This window comes from Rhinolophus sinicus, chromosome 8 (genome assembly GCF_057876585.1).
Source record: "Rhinolophus sinicus isolate RSI-liver-muscle chromosome 8, RSI-T2T, whole genome shotgun sequence".
In the NCBI taxonomy this organism is placed as follows: Eukaryota; Metazoa; Chordata; class Mammalia; order Chiroptera; family Rhinolophidae; genus Rhinolophus; species Rhinolophus sinicus.
In genome coordinates this window covers 21845279-21863538 of record NC_142508.1, presented here as the reverse complement: position 1 = coordinate 21863538, position 18260 = coordinate 21845279, and the positions used below count along the sequence as shown (strand labels likewise).

Below are 18260 nucleotides of genomic sequence, written 5' to 3'. Positions count from 1 at the left end.
AATTTTTATGACATGTAAAAGTCTCAGAAGTAAGTTTTATAAAATGAGAGACTTCTAAATTCTTAAAAAATGAACTGGTAATGATTCAGTACTTAGGCTAACACATTAAATCTCAAAATCTTTTATACTCTATTTCCGATATTATTTAAATCCTATGCTTCCTTATTTCAAATTATAGCCTCAATTTTTTTTCAACCATTTAATTCTAATTGTATTTTATTTTATTATTAGTTTCAGTACAAAACCACATAGTATTAGACATTTACACACCTCACGAAGAGATAACCCCAACAAGTTTAGGACCCATCTGGCACCTTACATAACTATCACAATATCATTGCTTATATTCCCCAAACTGTACTCTACATTCCTTGAATACATATTTTTTAAAACTATAGTTGACATTCAATATTATTTTATATTAGTTTCAGATGTACTGTAGCCTCAACTTCTTGAGTTCCATTTTAATACAGGTAAACACTCACAGGTATTGGTGACCTTGAACATGAGTATACTAAGACCCTCACTCCTACACCACTCTCCAGATAAGTGGAAAGCTAAAATGTAGTCATAATGATTATGAGTCTCAAATTATAGTCCTTCGGTAGGGGATAGATGATACATTTTATTTTTTTGGGGGGTGGGACAAAATATGATATATTGTATGAAGACTAGCATAACACACTTTGATTGTAAAATTAGTATAAAAATGTATGAAATTTTGAGAGAAATGAAGTACTCCATATGTATCTTTACGTTCTTAAAAAAATCCTTACATAATTTAAAATTAACTCCATTGCCCCCTTATATATAAATGATATTTAGGATTAAGTGATAATCAAAAAGACATCTAACATAACACAGATATTTATCATTAATATAATAATTTCTTTAACACAACATGTCAAAATTAAAATTTTAGAAAAAAAAAACGATTTGGGAATAAAATGGCCTAAAGTCAACTAAAAAAATAGAGAAAAAAGAGAATTATTGTTGTTAAATAAAATGCTTAAGGTACTTTACCATTACCTTACTTTAAAGACAAACAAATTGTTCTATAAGGAAAATTCTGTAAGAAAAATTATTGTATTAGGTAATGCATATTTCTTGGTTCTCATGTCAAAGCATTTTGAAGAACTTCAGCTACATCAAGCAAATTAAGAGAAAGCAGCAGCTTAACTCAAGTGCTACTAAGTTGTTACCTTAGTGCTATGAAGAATAAGCTGACAAAAATACCTCCCATAGGACTGCTTCTTTTTTGTATATGGACACACACACACATCAATCAAAAAACAAACCAACAAACAAACAAAACCACCAGTAAGAAATCGCTAGCACTTTCCTATTTCTGGTGCTGGAAGTACAGGATAGATCCCATGTTTTCATCTTGACAAAAAAAGTCAAAGGTAGATTAGCTTCATGTCTCCTCCCATCCCCCACCAAACCAAACCAACCTCCCCAAAAAAAGAAAAACAAGAACATTTGAAAAGGGAGAATGTGCAGTAAAGACTGAGTGTTAGCAAATGACCTTTCATTTTGGAAAAGCTAATTTTACAAAACAACTTGGTTGACTATTCACTTTTCCCTTTAGGGGACCGCAGGTAAGGGACAGGGGAGCTTGTACTGAAGTTGCGGGTGTGGCATTATGCTTTATTCTTTGCTTTGGTCTACTTAGGAATAAAGCAGTAAGTGTATATTCTACATTTTTTTTCCCCTGCATCAATCCATGACAGCAGTCTACCACTTTAACAAAAATATGTCTGTTTTTTTTTTTCTTTTTGTGGTTCATTCAACTCCTGTAAGGGCATGTATTACTCACTTCATTTTCTTGAGATATCTCTTTTAAAGCAAAAATAAAAGGAAAGGAAAGGCTAGGGCTGACTCTGTGAGACCCCTGTATTTATTCACACTTATTGTGCATGACTGCAGACTGGTAAATCATATTAGCAGCCCGTCTTCCCATCAAGCTGCTACTTGCTTTCCAGCCCTGGGAAGGTTCAACAAATCAACAGGAGCACGGAAAACAGAACATCAGTCTAATCTAGTGTTTAAGGTGAAGTTTTCAAACCCAATCTAAGAAGATCTTTAGAGCAAGCAACAAGCTGTAGGGCTCAGAAGGTGGTATTGACAATGAAAGAGTGTTGAAATATTGAGAAGCGCAGCACTTGTGCATTTTTAATAACAAGAGGGTCAACAAGGACACAGCTCCCTCAGTGCCAGGAGTTGCCACTGACTATGGAAATTGCCACACCAGGGCTATAAACGCTTGCAGTTCATCAGCTTTCTTAAACAGTTCATCAGCTTTCTTAAACACCCCGAACCCCCTCAGTGGACCTTTAGTCTTGAATTAACAAACCAAAGCAATGAAAGAGGGTGCAGTCTGAATGGCTGGCATTGATCCCCAACTGTGTCAGCACTGCTACAGGCCCTGAAAAACTCTCTCCATTGTCAATAGAAATTGACAAACCTCCTCTCCTAAATAGTGCAGCTGAGCCAGGCGGGATCCACGCAGCTGTAAAGGGCTCTGCTCTGGGGGCCGGAGAGCACTAACAATGGAACAAGCATGAGCTCTTTGTCAGTCCCAGACTCGGCAATTTTCTAACAAGGATTAAAGTTGTTTCACCGCAGCACTGATGAAAAGAGATTTAGCAACATACCGCGCTTTCTTCATGCAAGTTAAAGAGAAGTAGTTAAGGAATTTCATTATTCTGTTGACTAGTGGAAACACAAAACAAATATATTAAATATGCACAAGTCCGTTTTCTGCCTAATGCATAACATTTTGAGGATGATTCAGTTAAATATAATGCTTATTGCCTGGAAACAAGCACTTCACGTTTATTTCTGAAGTTTTATTTTTAAAAAGTCCAGCTGCTTGCCACCTGGAATGAGGTCTCAATACATACTAATGCACAATGCCTTTCGACCCTCTGTGGCTGATATTCCTAAATCTGAATCACAAGACCACATAGGGTTTATATATCACGGCAGCTTCAAGCAAATGATTTCTGTCAGAATGCTGCTTCTGATGATGATGGCAAGGTAAAAATAGCTGCTTTGCTGGGGAACAAATCTGTGATATATTTTCTACTTAAGTGTTTAGCTTTTCATTGATTATGAATTGGTACAACTAGTTGATATATTTTCATTCTTCTCCAGCTATGTTCGTCTCAATAGGTGAGCAACAGAAAAAAACAAAAAAAACCAAAAGAAACAAACGGGAACCAACGCTGTTTAGTGTGCTAGGATATGGAATGGCTGAATTTCCACAGAATGTATGTATTTCTTCATTTATTTTAAGAGAAGCTGTCTGTTTTACAAGCATAGAGACACTGTTGAAATGAAACACCATCTAGATAATCTCACTTTAGGAAATATATAGCTTTTAAATGCTAAGTTGAATGGAAAAAAAGAACAAATGATATCTTTGAAATTCTGAAGGTTTTGATAAGTTTGATAAATATAAGCCATCCTTGAGGAAGATTTCATAGCTTTTGAGAGCAAAAAAATATTTAGAAATATTAATGCCTGACAATTTCACCAGTATATTAAAAAGTACTGTGTTTCCCTGAAAATAAGACCTAGCTGGACAATCAGCTCTAATGCACCTTTTAGAGCAAAAACTAATATAAGATCTGGTCTTATTTTACTATAAGACCGGGTATAATAATATAATATAATATAATATAATATAATATAATATAATATAATATAATATAATACCGGGTCTTATATTAATTTTTGCTCCAAAAGACACATTAGAGCTGATTGTCCGGCTGGGTCTTATCTTCAGGGAAACATGGTAAATAGAAATGCTTCATTGTACATTGAATGTCCCTCTTGTAGACACAACATCTATTTAATATAGCAAATATGTGGCCACTCACTTTCCATTTCTAAACACTAAAATGCAAATTTTATATTAATGGTACATTTGCTACAATAATACTTAACATTTCCCCCTTGTATTCAAGATATCCCACTGAAATGATCATATTTAGTTCCACAAAACAGAACCCCAAACACAAGCATTTTGAAAGTTTTAAGTGTGAATTTTTTGTTGGCTTGGAATAGGAACAAGGACTATATTAAAAAGAAACAAACAAACAAACAAACAAACAAAACCCACAAAAACTGAAACCAGTCGATTATGGTTAAAATACAAGAAGTGCTCAACCCAACCTAAAACTATCAACATTCTCAGCTAGACCTAGAGCCATTCCTGGGGGAAAACAGAGACTTGCGTGTGGACATGGCCTCTGAGGGCTAGCTGGCAACACACGCGACGAAAAGAACATAAATATGGAAGCTGGGAGGGCAAGTAGGGTTGGCGCCCTTTCATGCTACTCTGCTTGATCGAGCCTGTCACTTGCTTTCTCTATGCCTCAGTGTTCTCATCTGTAATGGGAAGGATCGATGATATGAACCTAGCTTTACAATAATAAGATTCTGGTGATCTCCAGAAATACTGAGATTAGGTTTGACTGTCAGAGTAAAGGGCGTGATTAGAAACAACATAGCTTGTGATTCTTGTAAAAATAAACTGAAGGGAAATGCCACATTGCCATACGTTTTCTTTCCATAAGCTGCTTAATTTTCCAGTTTTATTTCTCCCCCCAAAAATACAAGTTGACAGCTCTAGAAATTTCTATTACCTGTTGTTTTTAATGTACTCATTTGGCCTTTTAATGAAGTACACACATGTAATAAAAATTAAAGAGTGTAATGAGGAATGAATGAGATAAAGAACTCTGAGGTACAGTTGTTCTTATTACTATTATTATTTTTATGAATTCTGATTATAAAGACATAGGGTATATTTTTTTAATACTCCATGGGAAGTTCAAATGCATCAGTTAAAATTTCATTTAATTCTTACCTTGATTGGATGGCTATTACTCCCATTGTGCACATGGGGAAACTGAACTTATATAGATAGAAAACTGAATTTAGATTAAACAATTTATTCAAGCTTATACAACAAGTGTAAGTGGCAAGGTTAAGAATTACATTGGATATCTAAACTCCAAGTCTGTGCTCATGTTTGCTAGGTTATTCCGTTTTCTTCTAGAAAACAGTCTGTTCTGTCAATAAAATCTGACTCTTTAAGCATAGTTTGGTGCTTCTAGCAGACAACTAAGAAAACAACTATCATTCCTGGTGGTTCCTGATAGTCATCGTAACAGGATTGTGAAGTAATACAGGAGATACTTATTGGTCCAAAGAAGTCCACCACATTTTCTTGCAAGTTAACACAATCTACATTTCCAAAGACCAAAGTTATTTGTAAACCCAATAATGTAATAGGTAATGTACATAAATTCTTTAAAGAAACACACTTCCTGTTAGGATAACCAACCAACTGGCACTTGTGCTCTGCATCTCCCACATTTCCCCTTAAGACGTTTTGAAGTGCCATACACGCAAATGCTTAGGCATTCTGGGAAGGACTTTTCTTCACTGTAACAAAACAGTACAATGTACACAAAGATCCTTGGTTCATTCATAAAGGAAATCGATCTATATTTGCAGCTTTCTTCTTCATTTGTTAAACATAGAACAGAAAAGTATTTGATTCATGTATTTTTCTTTCATGTTCAATAACCTCATATTCAGGGTGATTTGCACTTTTTTGGAACTCTGCAAGCAAGTCTGTAAAGGAGAGTTCATGAGCGCTATGATGTCTGTTAAGAAAGAGAAAATGTAAGACATACTAACAGCAGGTACCTAATAAATGCTTGCTGAATGCTGAAAAAACTTTCCTACTCTGAAGTTCAACACTTTTTCTTCATATTTTCTCTCTTTTTTTTTTTAAATATATGACTGTAATAACCAAGATATTCCCATATGAATTAGATCCTTTTCAGTTACAACAGAGTAAATTACAGAACAGGGTTAAGTTCCATAAATTGGGAGTTGCACACACACTTTTCCACTCACTACTAGTTCATTAATCCGAATTTCCTTCATTCCCAAATGTCCTGAAAGTAATACTATTAAACTAGCTTATCGATCTCCATGCTACACACAGAGTATTAAAATCAATACTGTTCCCTACTATTCATTATTATCAAGTAGGCAAGTGCCTCTGTAAGTTTATCCTGTGACTCTGTTCCTGGTGCTACAAAGACTAGTGATTATAGTGAAAATTTCAGATAATCAGTTGTTATCAAATGACGGGATGGATACTAGTTTGAGAAATCTTTAGACTGAAATGAACTCAGTGGTCCATCCAGTTATATTGGTGTAGGTACCAGTTTGGGGCACAGATATAGTCTATGGATGGTTCATTTGGGCACTATGACGTTTTCATCTGGTTGAATGACTTATTTTGAATATTACAGATAAAATTTTGGTCAATATTACATTTAAGTCAATAATGTAATCTAGATAAAAATAAATTAGACTCCTGGACCTGGTACTGAGTGGCACAAGTTTGTTTTGAGATAAAAACCTATGTCTGAGAATTAACTATTGGCAGGACTTTCTGCTGCAGTCTCCTTATACAAAATGGGCAACAATCTTTCCAAAATGACTTTTCAAGAGTGTTGTAAGGGCTGGAGTAAATAGCAACCTGTCTGTCTCCGACCCATGGGGTACTCCCATGGGAACCATTTTCAGCAAACTGACTGACCTGCTGCTCTGCTAGAAGTTGGGTTTCTCTGTATCTATGTTTTCTGGGCCACTCCTTCTGTCTGGACTTTGATCCCCAACTATGTTTTCCTGGCCATATCCACTCTGGCCTTTAAGATTCAGTTTAACCATTATGTCTGCTATGAAGCCAATCCTTTCTCTTCCTGGGTAGAATTAGATACTCTCGTATTTTCTGCTGCTAGAACTTTGGACAGGTGTCTATAAAAATGTGCTATATGTCTGCCTCAAGGAGCTGTGAATATTCACAAGGCAGCAACGGAGTCTTACTCTTATTGATACCTCCAGCCCTCAGTAGAATGTCTGGCATACAGCACTCCGTATATGTTGAAGGATTGAATGCTTTCAAATATATTTGTAATATAAAATATATAATGTATATTACATATATATATGTTAGTGACAGGACAGCTTCTCAATAGAAAAAGGATAGAAGAATATCAGAGCCAGATTAATTGTGATTTAAATAATGCTTCATTAACAGAACAACAATTTAATAGATGTTAAAAGTTGTATAACAGAAATCACCAAAAAGTAAACAACCGCATTTGGCTACAGAAATTTGACACGGGCCTACAAAAGGCCTTTAAAGGTGACAGTCTAATTTCATTATAGGTGATGAATTAAAGGAGAAAGGACTGTACACTCATAACGCCATGTCTACGCCCACCCACGAGTGTCCACACACATATGTACACACAACGACAGGTATGATGACACTACGTGCCCAGATGCTGCTGTGCCCTCCAGCATATGCTCCAGGGTACCGGTCCTCATTCTTGGGGGTCATCTGAGGCTCTGGGGCATATGTGGGGTATGGCTGGCAGTGCTGCCTGTGCATTTTCCCCACTAAGTGACATGTCTTGGGTGCCTGCTACACTTGTTGGCCTTGTGAGCTGTTTTGTAAAAAGAGCAGAAAAATACCACAGCTGTGGTAGTAAACGATGGTCTGAGGGAGCATTAGGGCTCTCCCGGGAGCTGGGGTAAGCTGACTTTTGAGGAAAGAACTCAGGAAAGGGAGAAAAAGAGAGTGTGCCCTTATTTCTCAGTGGTGGCATTTGAGATTGCCAACTCTGGAGCTAGGTACATATTTTGTGTGGGCCCTAACTTTTGGCAAGCTTCCAATCATCCACTTGAAACAGCGAGAAACAAACAAACAAACAAACAGACAAAATTCCTCAGGTAGTCACTATTGTCTATTTTGAAAGAGGACTGAATTTTAGTTCTCCATAGTACATCCATTTGAAAAACAAATCTGTTCATACCTATTTTTTAGATGAAAACATGAAACATTTTAACATAGAAATTAACATTTTTTTTCAAAAGCCTCATTTGGTCCTAAGAATGTAAGTTCCCTTAGAGCAGGGCCTGGGTCGATCTTGTTTCACACTGTATTCTCAGCCTCTAGCACTGTATGTGGCCTTTAGAAAATAAATGTCCAATAAATGTTGGTTAGACGAATAAATGATTAATAAGAGGGGTTTCAATTTCCTATTCTAATTAGAATCCTACCGAGTTATTGTGACAGAAATATTCAACTATGTGGGACAAAACCAACGCCTAACCTTTTAATCCCACCATCCACTACCATTCCTTACACATAGTAATTAAATGGTGAATTGGATTTGTTTTCTAGACTTTATGCATTCAAAACATCAGCTGAATGAACGTTCTACATCAATACATGTATGCACTGTGTGCGTATAAGATAGGCAGTCACTGAGGAAAAAGACAACATGAATAGATGTGGAGAATGTACGAAACCAAATTTATGAGGCTCAGTAGAGCATCGACACGAGAAAGTATGTATTAGAATGCATACATAGGAATATGACTTGAAACACTCCTGGTCGGCCACATTCAAATACTGCATCCTACACCTTACTCTAAACCCTAAGCATGAGCGTGACAGAAAACTTTGAGAAGTTTGAAAGAGCAGTTACAAAGATGATTAAAGGGCTAGAAGAGAAGTTAAACGAATAGGGATTATTTGTCCTGGGATGGACACTCACAGCAGGCGGCTTAATACCAGTCAGTCTTCATATATAGGAAAGATTATTCCCTAGAGGATGCCAGCTACCTGATTTTTGCTCTCCATTGAGAGGGAAAGGGGAAATGGGGTTAAAAAACAGCATGAAGAATTTAGGGGAGGTAGGGGTGAAAACTTGCTGGATTTCAAGCAAAATACTTTGCCCATAATAAGATAGCAACACTTAGACGGTCTCTTACGTAGGGCTGAGCTGAGATCAGGACATTGAGGTGCTCTCTCAAGTGAAGGTGTTTATAAGCATCTGAAAATTGTTCTTTTATAGCTTCCTTTTAATGCATTTAATAAACACATCAAATAATGGTTTCACCACCATAGCTACTTCCTTACACAGATTTTTTTTTTTAGTTGGACTTAATCCACAGTGGTAATCTGACTGCCACTGCTGTGCCCACTTGTGAATGGTGGTGATGGTGCTGCAGGGAAAGCTTGCAGAGGGGATGGCGCACCGGCGGCGTGGGTGGGGGGAGTTCAACAAGCCCCAACAGAAATGGTCTTAAAGCCACGTGTCATTTGCTTATGAAGTTAGGTCTGAAGAGAAGGAGAGTAGTAGCTATCATCAGTTCTATGAAAACATCACTCTGGTCAACTGACAAAGGTGCTGGTCTCAGGGGAGGCCCGGGTATTTTCATTAATAAGTCACCGGTGGCCAGCTGCAGTGCAAGCATGCAAAGTCACCATGGATAAACGAGGCACTCTGTGTGGAGAAGTCAGAATTTCCAAACCACCTTAAATGTGAGAGTAGCAAGAAATCAATACTAAATCACTTCCGAAATGCTCAATATGTTTCTTATAAGCATTTCAACTATCTTTCATAAAATTAGTAGAGAGAGTATTCGAATTTCTTCAATGACTATTAAGGAGTTGTTCTTGGCTTGGGTGATTCACTGCCAATGCATATTTACGCATTTGGTGTTGAGAAAAATTTCTGGATGAAAATGAAAGTTTTGACTGCTCCCATTCATCAAAGACCATTTACCATTGCTAAGCGAGTTTAGGTGATCGGCAAAATTTTTTTTTTCCTATTCAAGCAAAAACCTCAGATCAGTTTGCATGTGGGATTTTTTTTTTTTTTTTTTAATCCTGAGCACCATTAAAGGTGAGTTAAGGCTCTGGTGGAAATCTAAAGAGCATCAGCAAATCAGAGCACTGCTCAGCTTTTGAATTGCTTTTCTTCTTCTCCGTTCTTTTAAATGGTTTTCTATGGCAGGAGCATTTTTCTTAATTAGTCACAGCTAATTAGTGTTCTGGCATAGACAAGTAATCACAAATGTCAGAGCTGCAAGGCTACATCTCCCTAATCCTTTGATAATAATTTAGCCTCCTGGGAGGGCCCCAAGCTGTGGTAAGTAGAGACTGACAATAAGGCAGAATTAGGTGGGCAGCAGACCATTAGGAAAGAAAAATAAAAAGCACTACCCAACCCTGCTGAGCGCCATCAGGCAACTAACTGCACTGCCAGATGAGGTGCCTGTTTAAGCCTGTGTTGTTAATTAGCTGATTCTACCAGACCTGCCACATATGTCCAGGTGCCTCATGCAAAGATGTGTATTCCTGGGAATGTGCCAAATGACAATTGTGTTCCGTGATCACATTTCAAGAACATAAGTAAGAAGTCCACATACTTCTTGAAGATTCTTGGGAATTATCAAAGAAATCAGATCAACACGCTACAATACATTTTCTTGTTGAGTTTCTTTTAGGCAATTAGGCACGCTTAGCTCAAGTTTCTCAGGTTTTAATTCACCAACAGCTTAGATTCAAATGCGGGCCCCTGGCCGCTGTGAGCCGCGTCTGGACTTGCCAAAGCTATTTTGGCACACACACCATACATCAAAAGTAGATCCTTCTATAAATTCTTACACTTACAAATAATAACTTTACATTAAAATGAGGATTATTAACTAAAGTGCACCAGACAGATGTAATCTGAGAGCAGAGGTTTAAAAGAGAAACAAACTTTGAGGGGAAAAAAGTAGCTAAGGAGCAAGTTCTGTCCAGCACTTACTGAGGCAGACAAGACAATACACAGAGCAGGTTTGACCAGGGCTCGTCTTAAACGACGTCAGACAACTCCAGTGTGAGTGCAAACACCGTAGGTAAAATAAAGCAGGAATATATACAATAAAAACAAAAAAACAAACAAAAACAACCATCTGGTAAACAATGTGTTAAAGCAGCTAAGAAACACTATTCAAACATGTGAGGTGTGAGATGAATGAAATGCTGCTCCAGTAACACAAACAGTCAAACTTTGTATCTACTTTTAGTAGCAACGAGACAGGAGGGTACACACATAATGTTTAGATATGAATGATCTCAAATGGCCTCGAGTGCATCATCGGACTTATATCATCCATCGCTTTCTATTGATGGAAAAGGGTAATAACGGTTATGATACGAGAGTGATAGTAACATTTAATTTTGAGTGTTGATAGGAAAATCATGGTTGGGCACAACAGGCCCACAGTTAATGTTTTATGGTTGAGTTGTTTTTGTATAGAGACAAAACCAAAAAGAAAATACTCTGTAATGGGAATCTATACTAATTTATGTAGTCTATATAACAACTTTCCAGTCATTTGAGAGTCAAAGATCATTGAAAAGAGGAAAGCTACTATTTTTCAATCAACTTTCACATATGAGAGAACAGATCTACAATATCATAGAATTCTACGAAACGCAAGAAGGCAAAGAAATCTTCAGCGTTAATGGGTTCCAGCCTGCATTCCTAATAAAGAGGCTGATTACATACACAAAGAAATTCATCCAAAGAATATGACTAAAAAAGTGGACGGTCAGTCCTAAATATATGCCACCGAGGGTATTATGGAAGGAAACTATCAAGCAATCATTCTTACCTATGCTCCGTTGATTTCAACTATTATTCTTGGGAAATCAACATGACCAACTGAATCTTTAAATAACTTAAGAACAGTAGTTTTGATCTTACTGAGGATGAATGCCTTCTTAAATCAAAAAGTTTGGGCATTGGTGTGAAACACTAACTTCAAAAACTCTGAGCATTTCCTCCCTTTCTTACTTGGGAGTCTAGAGACAAACAAGCGCTTAGATATAAATGCAAAATTAGTTTTATTTTGAGAAGCACAGTTACCTATAATAGTTTCAGGTTTTTTTCTCTTATCATATCTTAAAATGGCTACTGAACTCATTTAAATAGTTTAGGTCAATTTTACTTCAAATGTTTCATTTTGAGTTTCTTTACTGAAAAGAATTCTTTTCAAGAAAAGTCCTGAGAAATTAATAGTTTATATAATTACTTTTAATTTTATAAGACACCACAACAACATTAAAAAAAAAAAAAAAAAAACGTCGTTGAGATGAAACTCCTCAACAATTAAATATTTAATGAGTTTATAATACAAGAGAGTGTTTGATCTGCATGATTTACCAATTGAATACTACACCCTGATGTATCTTTAGCAACATGAGAGCTTACAATGAAATTGTTTCCAAGGGACTCAAGGTGGGCAGTGCCTCATAAATATACAAAGGTTTAGAGAGGTAGGCTTGGTGTCTGTCCTGGACAATTAGATCTCTTAAGTGTCTCAGTATTGTAATATTCCTGGACACTAGGAAATGACCGCAGAGGGTGCTCTTGCGGCAATTACATTAGATATCAATTTTGACTTCTGAAACATGACCATTTTCCACCCTAGAGATCCAAAGCTCTCAAGGAATGTTATCAGCATCTCTCCTGACACACGGGCATCTGTGGCTGGCACTGTGTATCATGAAACCTGAGAGTGTGGAAAGAAACATCACAGTAGGCATTAAAAAAATGGAATTTAAGAAACAGAAAATCTTTGTCATGCTTTTATATTGGGATTAGACAAATTGTAGTTGGTTTTGATTTGATAAAAAATGTAAAAAGGCTGCTGACAATGACATTTTATATGTAAGAAAAAGGACATCAGGGTAAAGGATTGCTTGCAAAGCAGAAAAACCTTCTTTTGGTGAATCCATCTCTCCTCCTATAGGAGAATGCCCTTTAAGATTTCCCTTACCCAGATAAGATACCTTTTTTTTCAATTGAAAAAGAAAATTTAACATGTAGATTTGAAACTTAGCATGGGTACCAATGACCACTAGAGAGGCAGAGAGACAGTCTCTGTTTAAAATATTCTGGTCACTCAGAAAAAGTTAGCATGAATACAGATTATATGGAATTCCAACTATTTTTCTAAATTTGGGGTTCAGAACCATGGTGGTAGATACACAGAAGGTGGTATGGCACAGATATGCTTGTATATATAATCTCTTCTCTACCTTCTATTTCTTATCCACTGCATTTACTACTGCTGCTTGGGTGGTGTACCCTGCTTTCACTTGGCCATCATGAAAAACTGTAGAATTGCTATTCTGGGGTGCAGGACTCAGCATGCAACCAACCCAGTCATTTTTGTTACCATTGCTAAAATTAAAACTAATTGAATTTATTTGGTTTAAAGCCTGGAAGGGATTTCAGAAACTATCGGGACTTCTAGACCAACTTCTTCAGTTTATGTGTAGTAACTACACTATCTTAAAACAGGAGACCTAACTTTTGAACTCACACAAACAATTAATGGCAGAACTACCATGTTTCCCCAAAAGTCAGACCTAGCAGGACAATCAGCTCTAATGCGTCTTTTGGAGTAAAAATTAATATAAGACCCGGTCTTATGTTATATTATATTTTTGGGGAAACACGGTATGGCTTAGAACTCAGGTTTCTGGATTCCTGGTCCAGCCCTCTTTCTACAACGAAGTTTTCCCATTGCAAATTTTAGAAGTGTGATGTATGGCAGAGGTAGCATGGACTTTGAAACCAGAAAGACACAATTTCAAAGTCTGATTCAACACTTAAGTCACTTCTCTGAGTGGCAGATTCCTTAGACTGAAAATGAGGATAAAATGAGGAAAATGGCTTCTGGTCCAGAAGGCTAAAAATGATACTGGTAAAGCACTTAGCAAATTTCTTGGTCCTTGGAGGTGCCCCAGGAATGGTAGTGGTGACAGATAAGGCCACCATTATTACTTTTTTGATAATTTTGATAAATTTCCTTACCTACTCAGAAAGTACTTTAATTATAATGGCAAAAGTTTGTCATGATGCCTGAATAAAATTATTCTCTTCAATCTTTTATCTGTAATAGGCAAATGTCACCAACAGTATTTATAGGGTCATTATTTTCAGCTGTTTCTTGACACCTAACAATATTATTTTAAGCTCCAGCCAAGTGGATTTCCAATAATTATCTAACGTCGCTCAGTAATGATCTGTTACTTAAGATACACATCCTACTTTACCTTTCAACACATACTTGATAACCTCTCATTTACTAACTGTAATTGAGGCAAATTCAGTGTTGGCTAATTGGGGGCTCTTCGTACCCCTTTCTACATGTTATTCTTGATGACATAGCAATAGAAGTTGAGCCTGCTTTTTATTTTTAATCACAGCAATAAAAATGGGCAATTTAAAAATATTAGAATGTTTAAGGACATTATAACTCTTTTACAAATAACAAGTCCAATATTCCACTGAGAACATGCAAAATGACCAAACCTTCGGAACCAAGACGGAATGCTTGCTTGTCAAGGGTTCCTTCTAGAACCAAACCCACAGCCGTGTCAAATGTTTAGGCATTGAAAGGACAGTACATAGAGCCAAAACAATTAAACTAGCACATCGTTTTAATGTTGACCTCTTCGCATACACTTTAGTTAGCTACGTTTGTTACGGCTGCCACACAAAAAGTCTTCAAAAGAAGTTTGGTGAATGAAGGGGAGTTGAAGTGGGCAATATCTTTATGGAGAAAAAAAATTACCTTAGTTATGAACTGATGGCAAGCTTTGTAGCACATAGGTCACCAAGGAAAAAAAATTAAAGATGTTAAGCGCGCACGCGCACGCGCGCACACACACGCACTATCTGCAATGGCCTATTTCCAGAATGACTCTACCTTTTTTACACCACAGAATATGTGCTTTAACTATACTGAGAAGAAACGTAATGGGAATAACATCAATTCAACTTTCGTTTTCTGTTCAACATTTTTGAAAATTACCACATATGGAAAAAAAAGAAAGAGAACTTGGAAGTGAAACATATGTTTGTAAATTCCAAGCAATACCAAACCTAAGCAGAAGTTGCTGATATGGTTCCAGTATTTTGTAAAAGAGCCAGCTGGATGGATGATAATTTTTCTACCCCTGCAGGGCATCAAAGCTTTTAGGAAATCATTCTTTTCACACATATTAACACTTAGCTTATTAAAACAGATGATACTTTTAGTGTAAAACACTCTGGGTAGAAGCTAGAAACATAAAATATGAAAGATGAGACTCATTTTGACCACCCAATCTGACAGACAGTGAACACTGCACGACAGACTATGGCGGAGATGGTAGCATAGCAGGACCTTCTGTAACTGCCACAGCTGAAGTGTCACCACGAAGCCCGTGAATTGCTGTTATGAAAACATTTGCAGCAACTTGCATAATTAAATGAAACTGCCAGAAAAGCACTTCTAAAACGCAAAGATGTACATAAATAAATACAGCTCAAAGCAAATATTACATTTTAGCATCAGCAGTGTAGTGAATTATGCAGTTATGTCACAAGCCAAGACCATTTCCTATGAACTGTCTGTTAATAATTACAAATGAATGCCAAAACTGTTATTGAAATGGACTGCTCTCTTAGTCTCCTTTACAGATACTCAAGAAATGACACTGGATGATGGATCATGGAATCCACAATCACAATCCCCCATCTCTAGGAGTTACTTGGCCTAAATGAAGACCTTCACACTGACGAAACTGCGATATTCTGTCTGTTCACATACATCTGTGCTGCAACTCAAGGCAAAAATGTTCAATAACAGTAGAGTGGGAGACAGTTGGCTTTCTGCCGTCTATTTCTTTGATCAGCTGAAGACTATTTTACTGACTTAGAAAACTTTTATAGTAGGGGACAAACCCATTACAATCTGATTCTGTCTTTGGAGTGCTGCAAAGGCAAGTCAAATGATGACGTACACGACAGTAAACTGATTATCATCTTGCTTATTAAAATTAACCTTAGAAGGTTTTTGAGACGCTCATTCTAACAGTGCCAGTTTTCATGTTCAAAAAGAAGCCAATTAAAGCTTCTGTCAGCAAAGAAATAAAATTGACAACTATATTAGCTGTACAGAAGAAAAAGGATCAAAACAGGAGCATTGGATTTGCAAATATACCATCAAAATGCAACTTTTCCCTTCACAGTATCAATAATGCCAGCATATCTTACAATGTTAGTTACTTACATCAAACAGCTTTTCTATATACATTTCTTCATTGACCTTTTCTCGAAGAATATCCTGGTTTTGCCGAACAAACATAATATAGGTGTCTGCCAGATCCATCCCTGGTTTCTGTTGTGAGGGAAAAGCATGGGAAATAAAATAATATCAGGTCTCGATGGTGAAAATATTATTTAATCACAACTGTGGGGAACAAAAATCAGTCACTATATCATTTCAAAAACTGCACTAGAAAAGTATGCTTAAGACCAAATCAACAATGAGCACCTTCAGTAAACTGCATAATTAAAGTACATAAAAGTTTATCATCACTGTCTAGAACTTCAGGTCATATCATCACTAAAATGATCAGAAATATATGGTTGTATAGATATCTTTTTCTTAGAATGGCTATCTTGAAGGGTATAAATGCTAAGCAGTATAAATGAATGAATTTTCTAAAAAATTCCCACATGCAATCATTTCCTAATTGCACATACAATTTGTTTTCCATCATCTCAGCTGGTCTATCTACCTACATATCTATCTATCTAATAAAAATGTTAGCTTTTCTTGGATTGCCTTCCTCAACTACTATGGGTGCTCAAGGAATACAAATTAAATTTTCTTATTAACCTGAATGAAGTATTATTAGGAAGATATTGGGCAAAAAACATTTAATGCATTACAAAGCGAAATTTAAGCCAAAAATGAGTTATCCATTGTTTCTATTCATTCATATTTATCAACAGTAGCTCAAGGATTTATTTTATTTTAGAAATGCAGTATAAGAATTGACGACCTGGTCTCTGATCAAGAGACAAAGAGGTGTATTCGACAACTTTCCCAAGTTATCCAACATTTAGTGTCTTCTAATGTTAGAGGAGCTAGGGCAGTTAATATAGTTGCTCCTTGCTTTAGAATCTATAAAGTCAGTACGAGGAAGGGACAACCTGAAGGGCACCTAATGGGTTTTCCTTCTAGACTTATCTTTAGTTCTTTCTTGAGTTTCACACAGCTGGACTACTTCATGAAAATGTGCATTTGTATTATCTACACCTGGGGTTGAGTCATAATATATATTGATTGATTGATTTGATTAGATTATGGCATTGACAAGAACAAGATTGTAGAACTGACGCCCAAATAAGTCAGTTAGTCTTACATCATTTCACATCCATAGAATACACTTATGACCTCTATCGACAGACTCCTTTTGCAAAAGTAAATATTGCAAGGAAAGTAGGTGAAACAGTTAAATTTTAACTATTAAATGATCCAGATCCTCTGGAAAAACAACTCAAGGTATACATCTGAGTGATACTAGGACAGTGGTAATGTCTTCTCCTTAAATGAAGGAAAGTTCTTACCACTGTTTTTGGGAGGGGAGTATATTTTATATACAGTGATAAAACTTCCCATCTCTTAACCAGCGCACAGGCAACAAGCATATCTCATTAATAAAATCTAATTTGATTTCTTTGGAAACAAAGTTATTTCTTGGCGATGAGAATGACAGCAAGTTGTTACTGCTCTTATGTTTAGCTTAAATGTAAATACGTACCACATAAATGCAAGGGTTCTTTAAAAAGTAATCCTGATATATGAAAATTAGTTATCAGTTATAATTTGAAACAACTGTTTATATAAATGTCTTCACTGGTCTTTTCTTCAAGAGCTTCTATTGACAACGTAGGCAATATATTCCAAACATAATAGCGGCAATTACCAAATTCATTCCTTCATTATTTTTCTGCATAATTCTCATAGCAATGTTTGAAAGTTTAAATAACTACAAAGATAACCAAGAGAAACCTAGGCTGCTTTCTTCTGGGAGTATGGGGGTGTTATACAACAGTTTTTCCAGTGAAGAGGCAGGGTGATTTGTACAAAGATTACCAGCTGCTATTAATATGTGAGGACAACTAATTCATAAATGTGTCTCTCCATACCCTCAAACTTTGTCAAAACACTGAAAATGAGAAAATTCACAAAACATACTGCTGTAGAATGAAAATGACATGAGAATAATTTTCTATACAAAATAACAAGTTAGCTCAGCATTTTTCAGTCAGGTGTCTTGCAACAAAGCCAGTTGGGCACAGCCCAAGCTAGACTGGGAGTTAAAGAACAGACAATTGAGAGGCTTGCCTTCTCCACCATTTCTCCCCACCCCAACCTCATTTTCATTTGTCTTTTAAAGGAAGAGTACGCTTAGAAGTTTAATCTAGTCAACCACTTGATCCATCCCAATCTCTGGACCTAAGTTA

At 36.5% G+C, this 18260-nt stretch overlaps 1 protein-coding gene across 11 annotated transcripts in view; it reads right to left on the bottom strand.

Moving 5' to 3' along the window:
• Positions 1-18260, bottom strand: part of CADPS2 (calcium dependent secretion activator 2) — a 479588-nt gene that overhangs the window by 9203 nt on the left and 452125 nt on the right. For all 11 annotated transcript variants that reach the window (XM_088799948.1, XM_088799951.1, XM_088799947.1 and 8 more), the window contains one exon: positions 16015-16122. In XM_088799948.1, coding sequence (XP_088656074.1) covers positions 16015-16122 — 108 coding nt within the window. The remainder of the gene's footprint in view (positions 1-16014; positions 16123-18260) is intronic.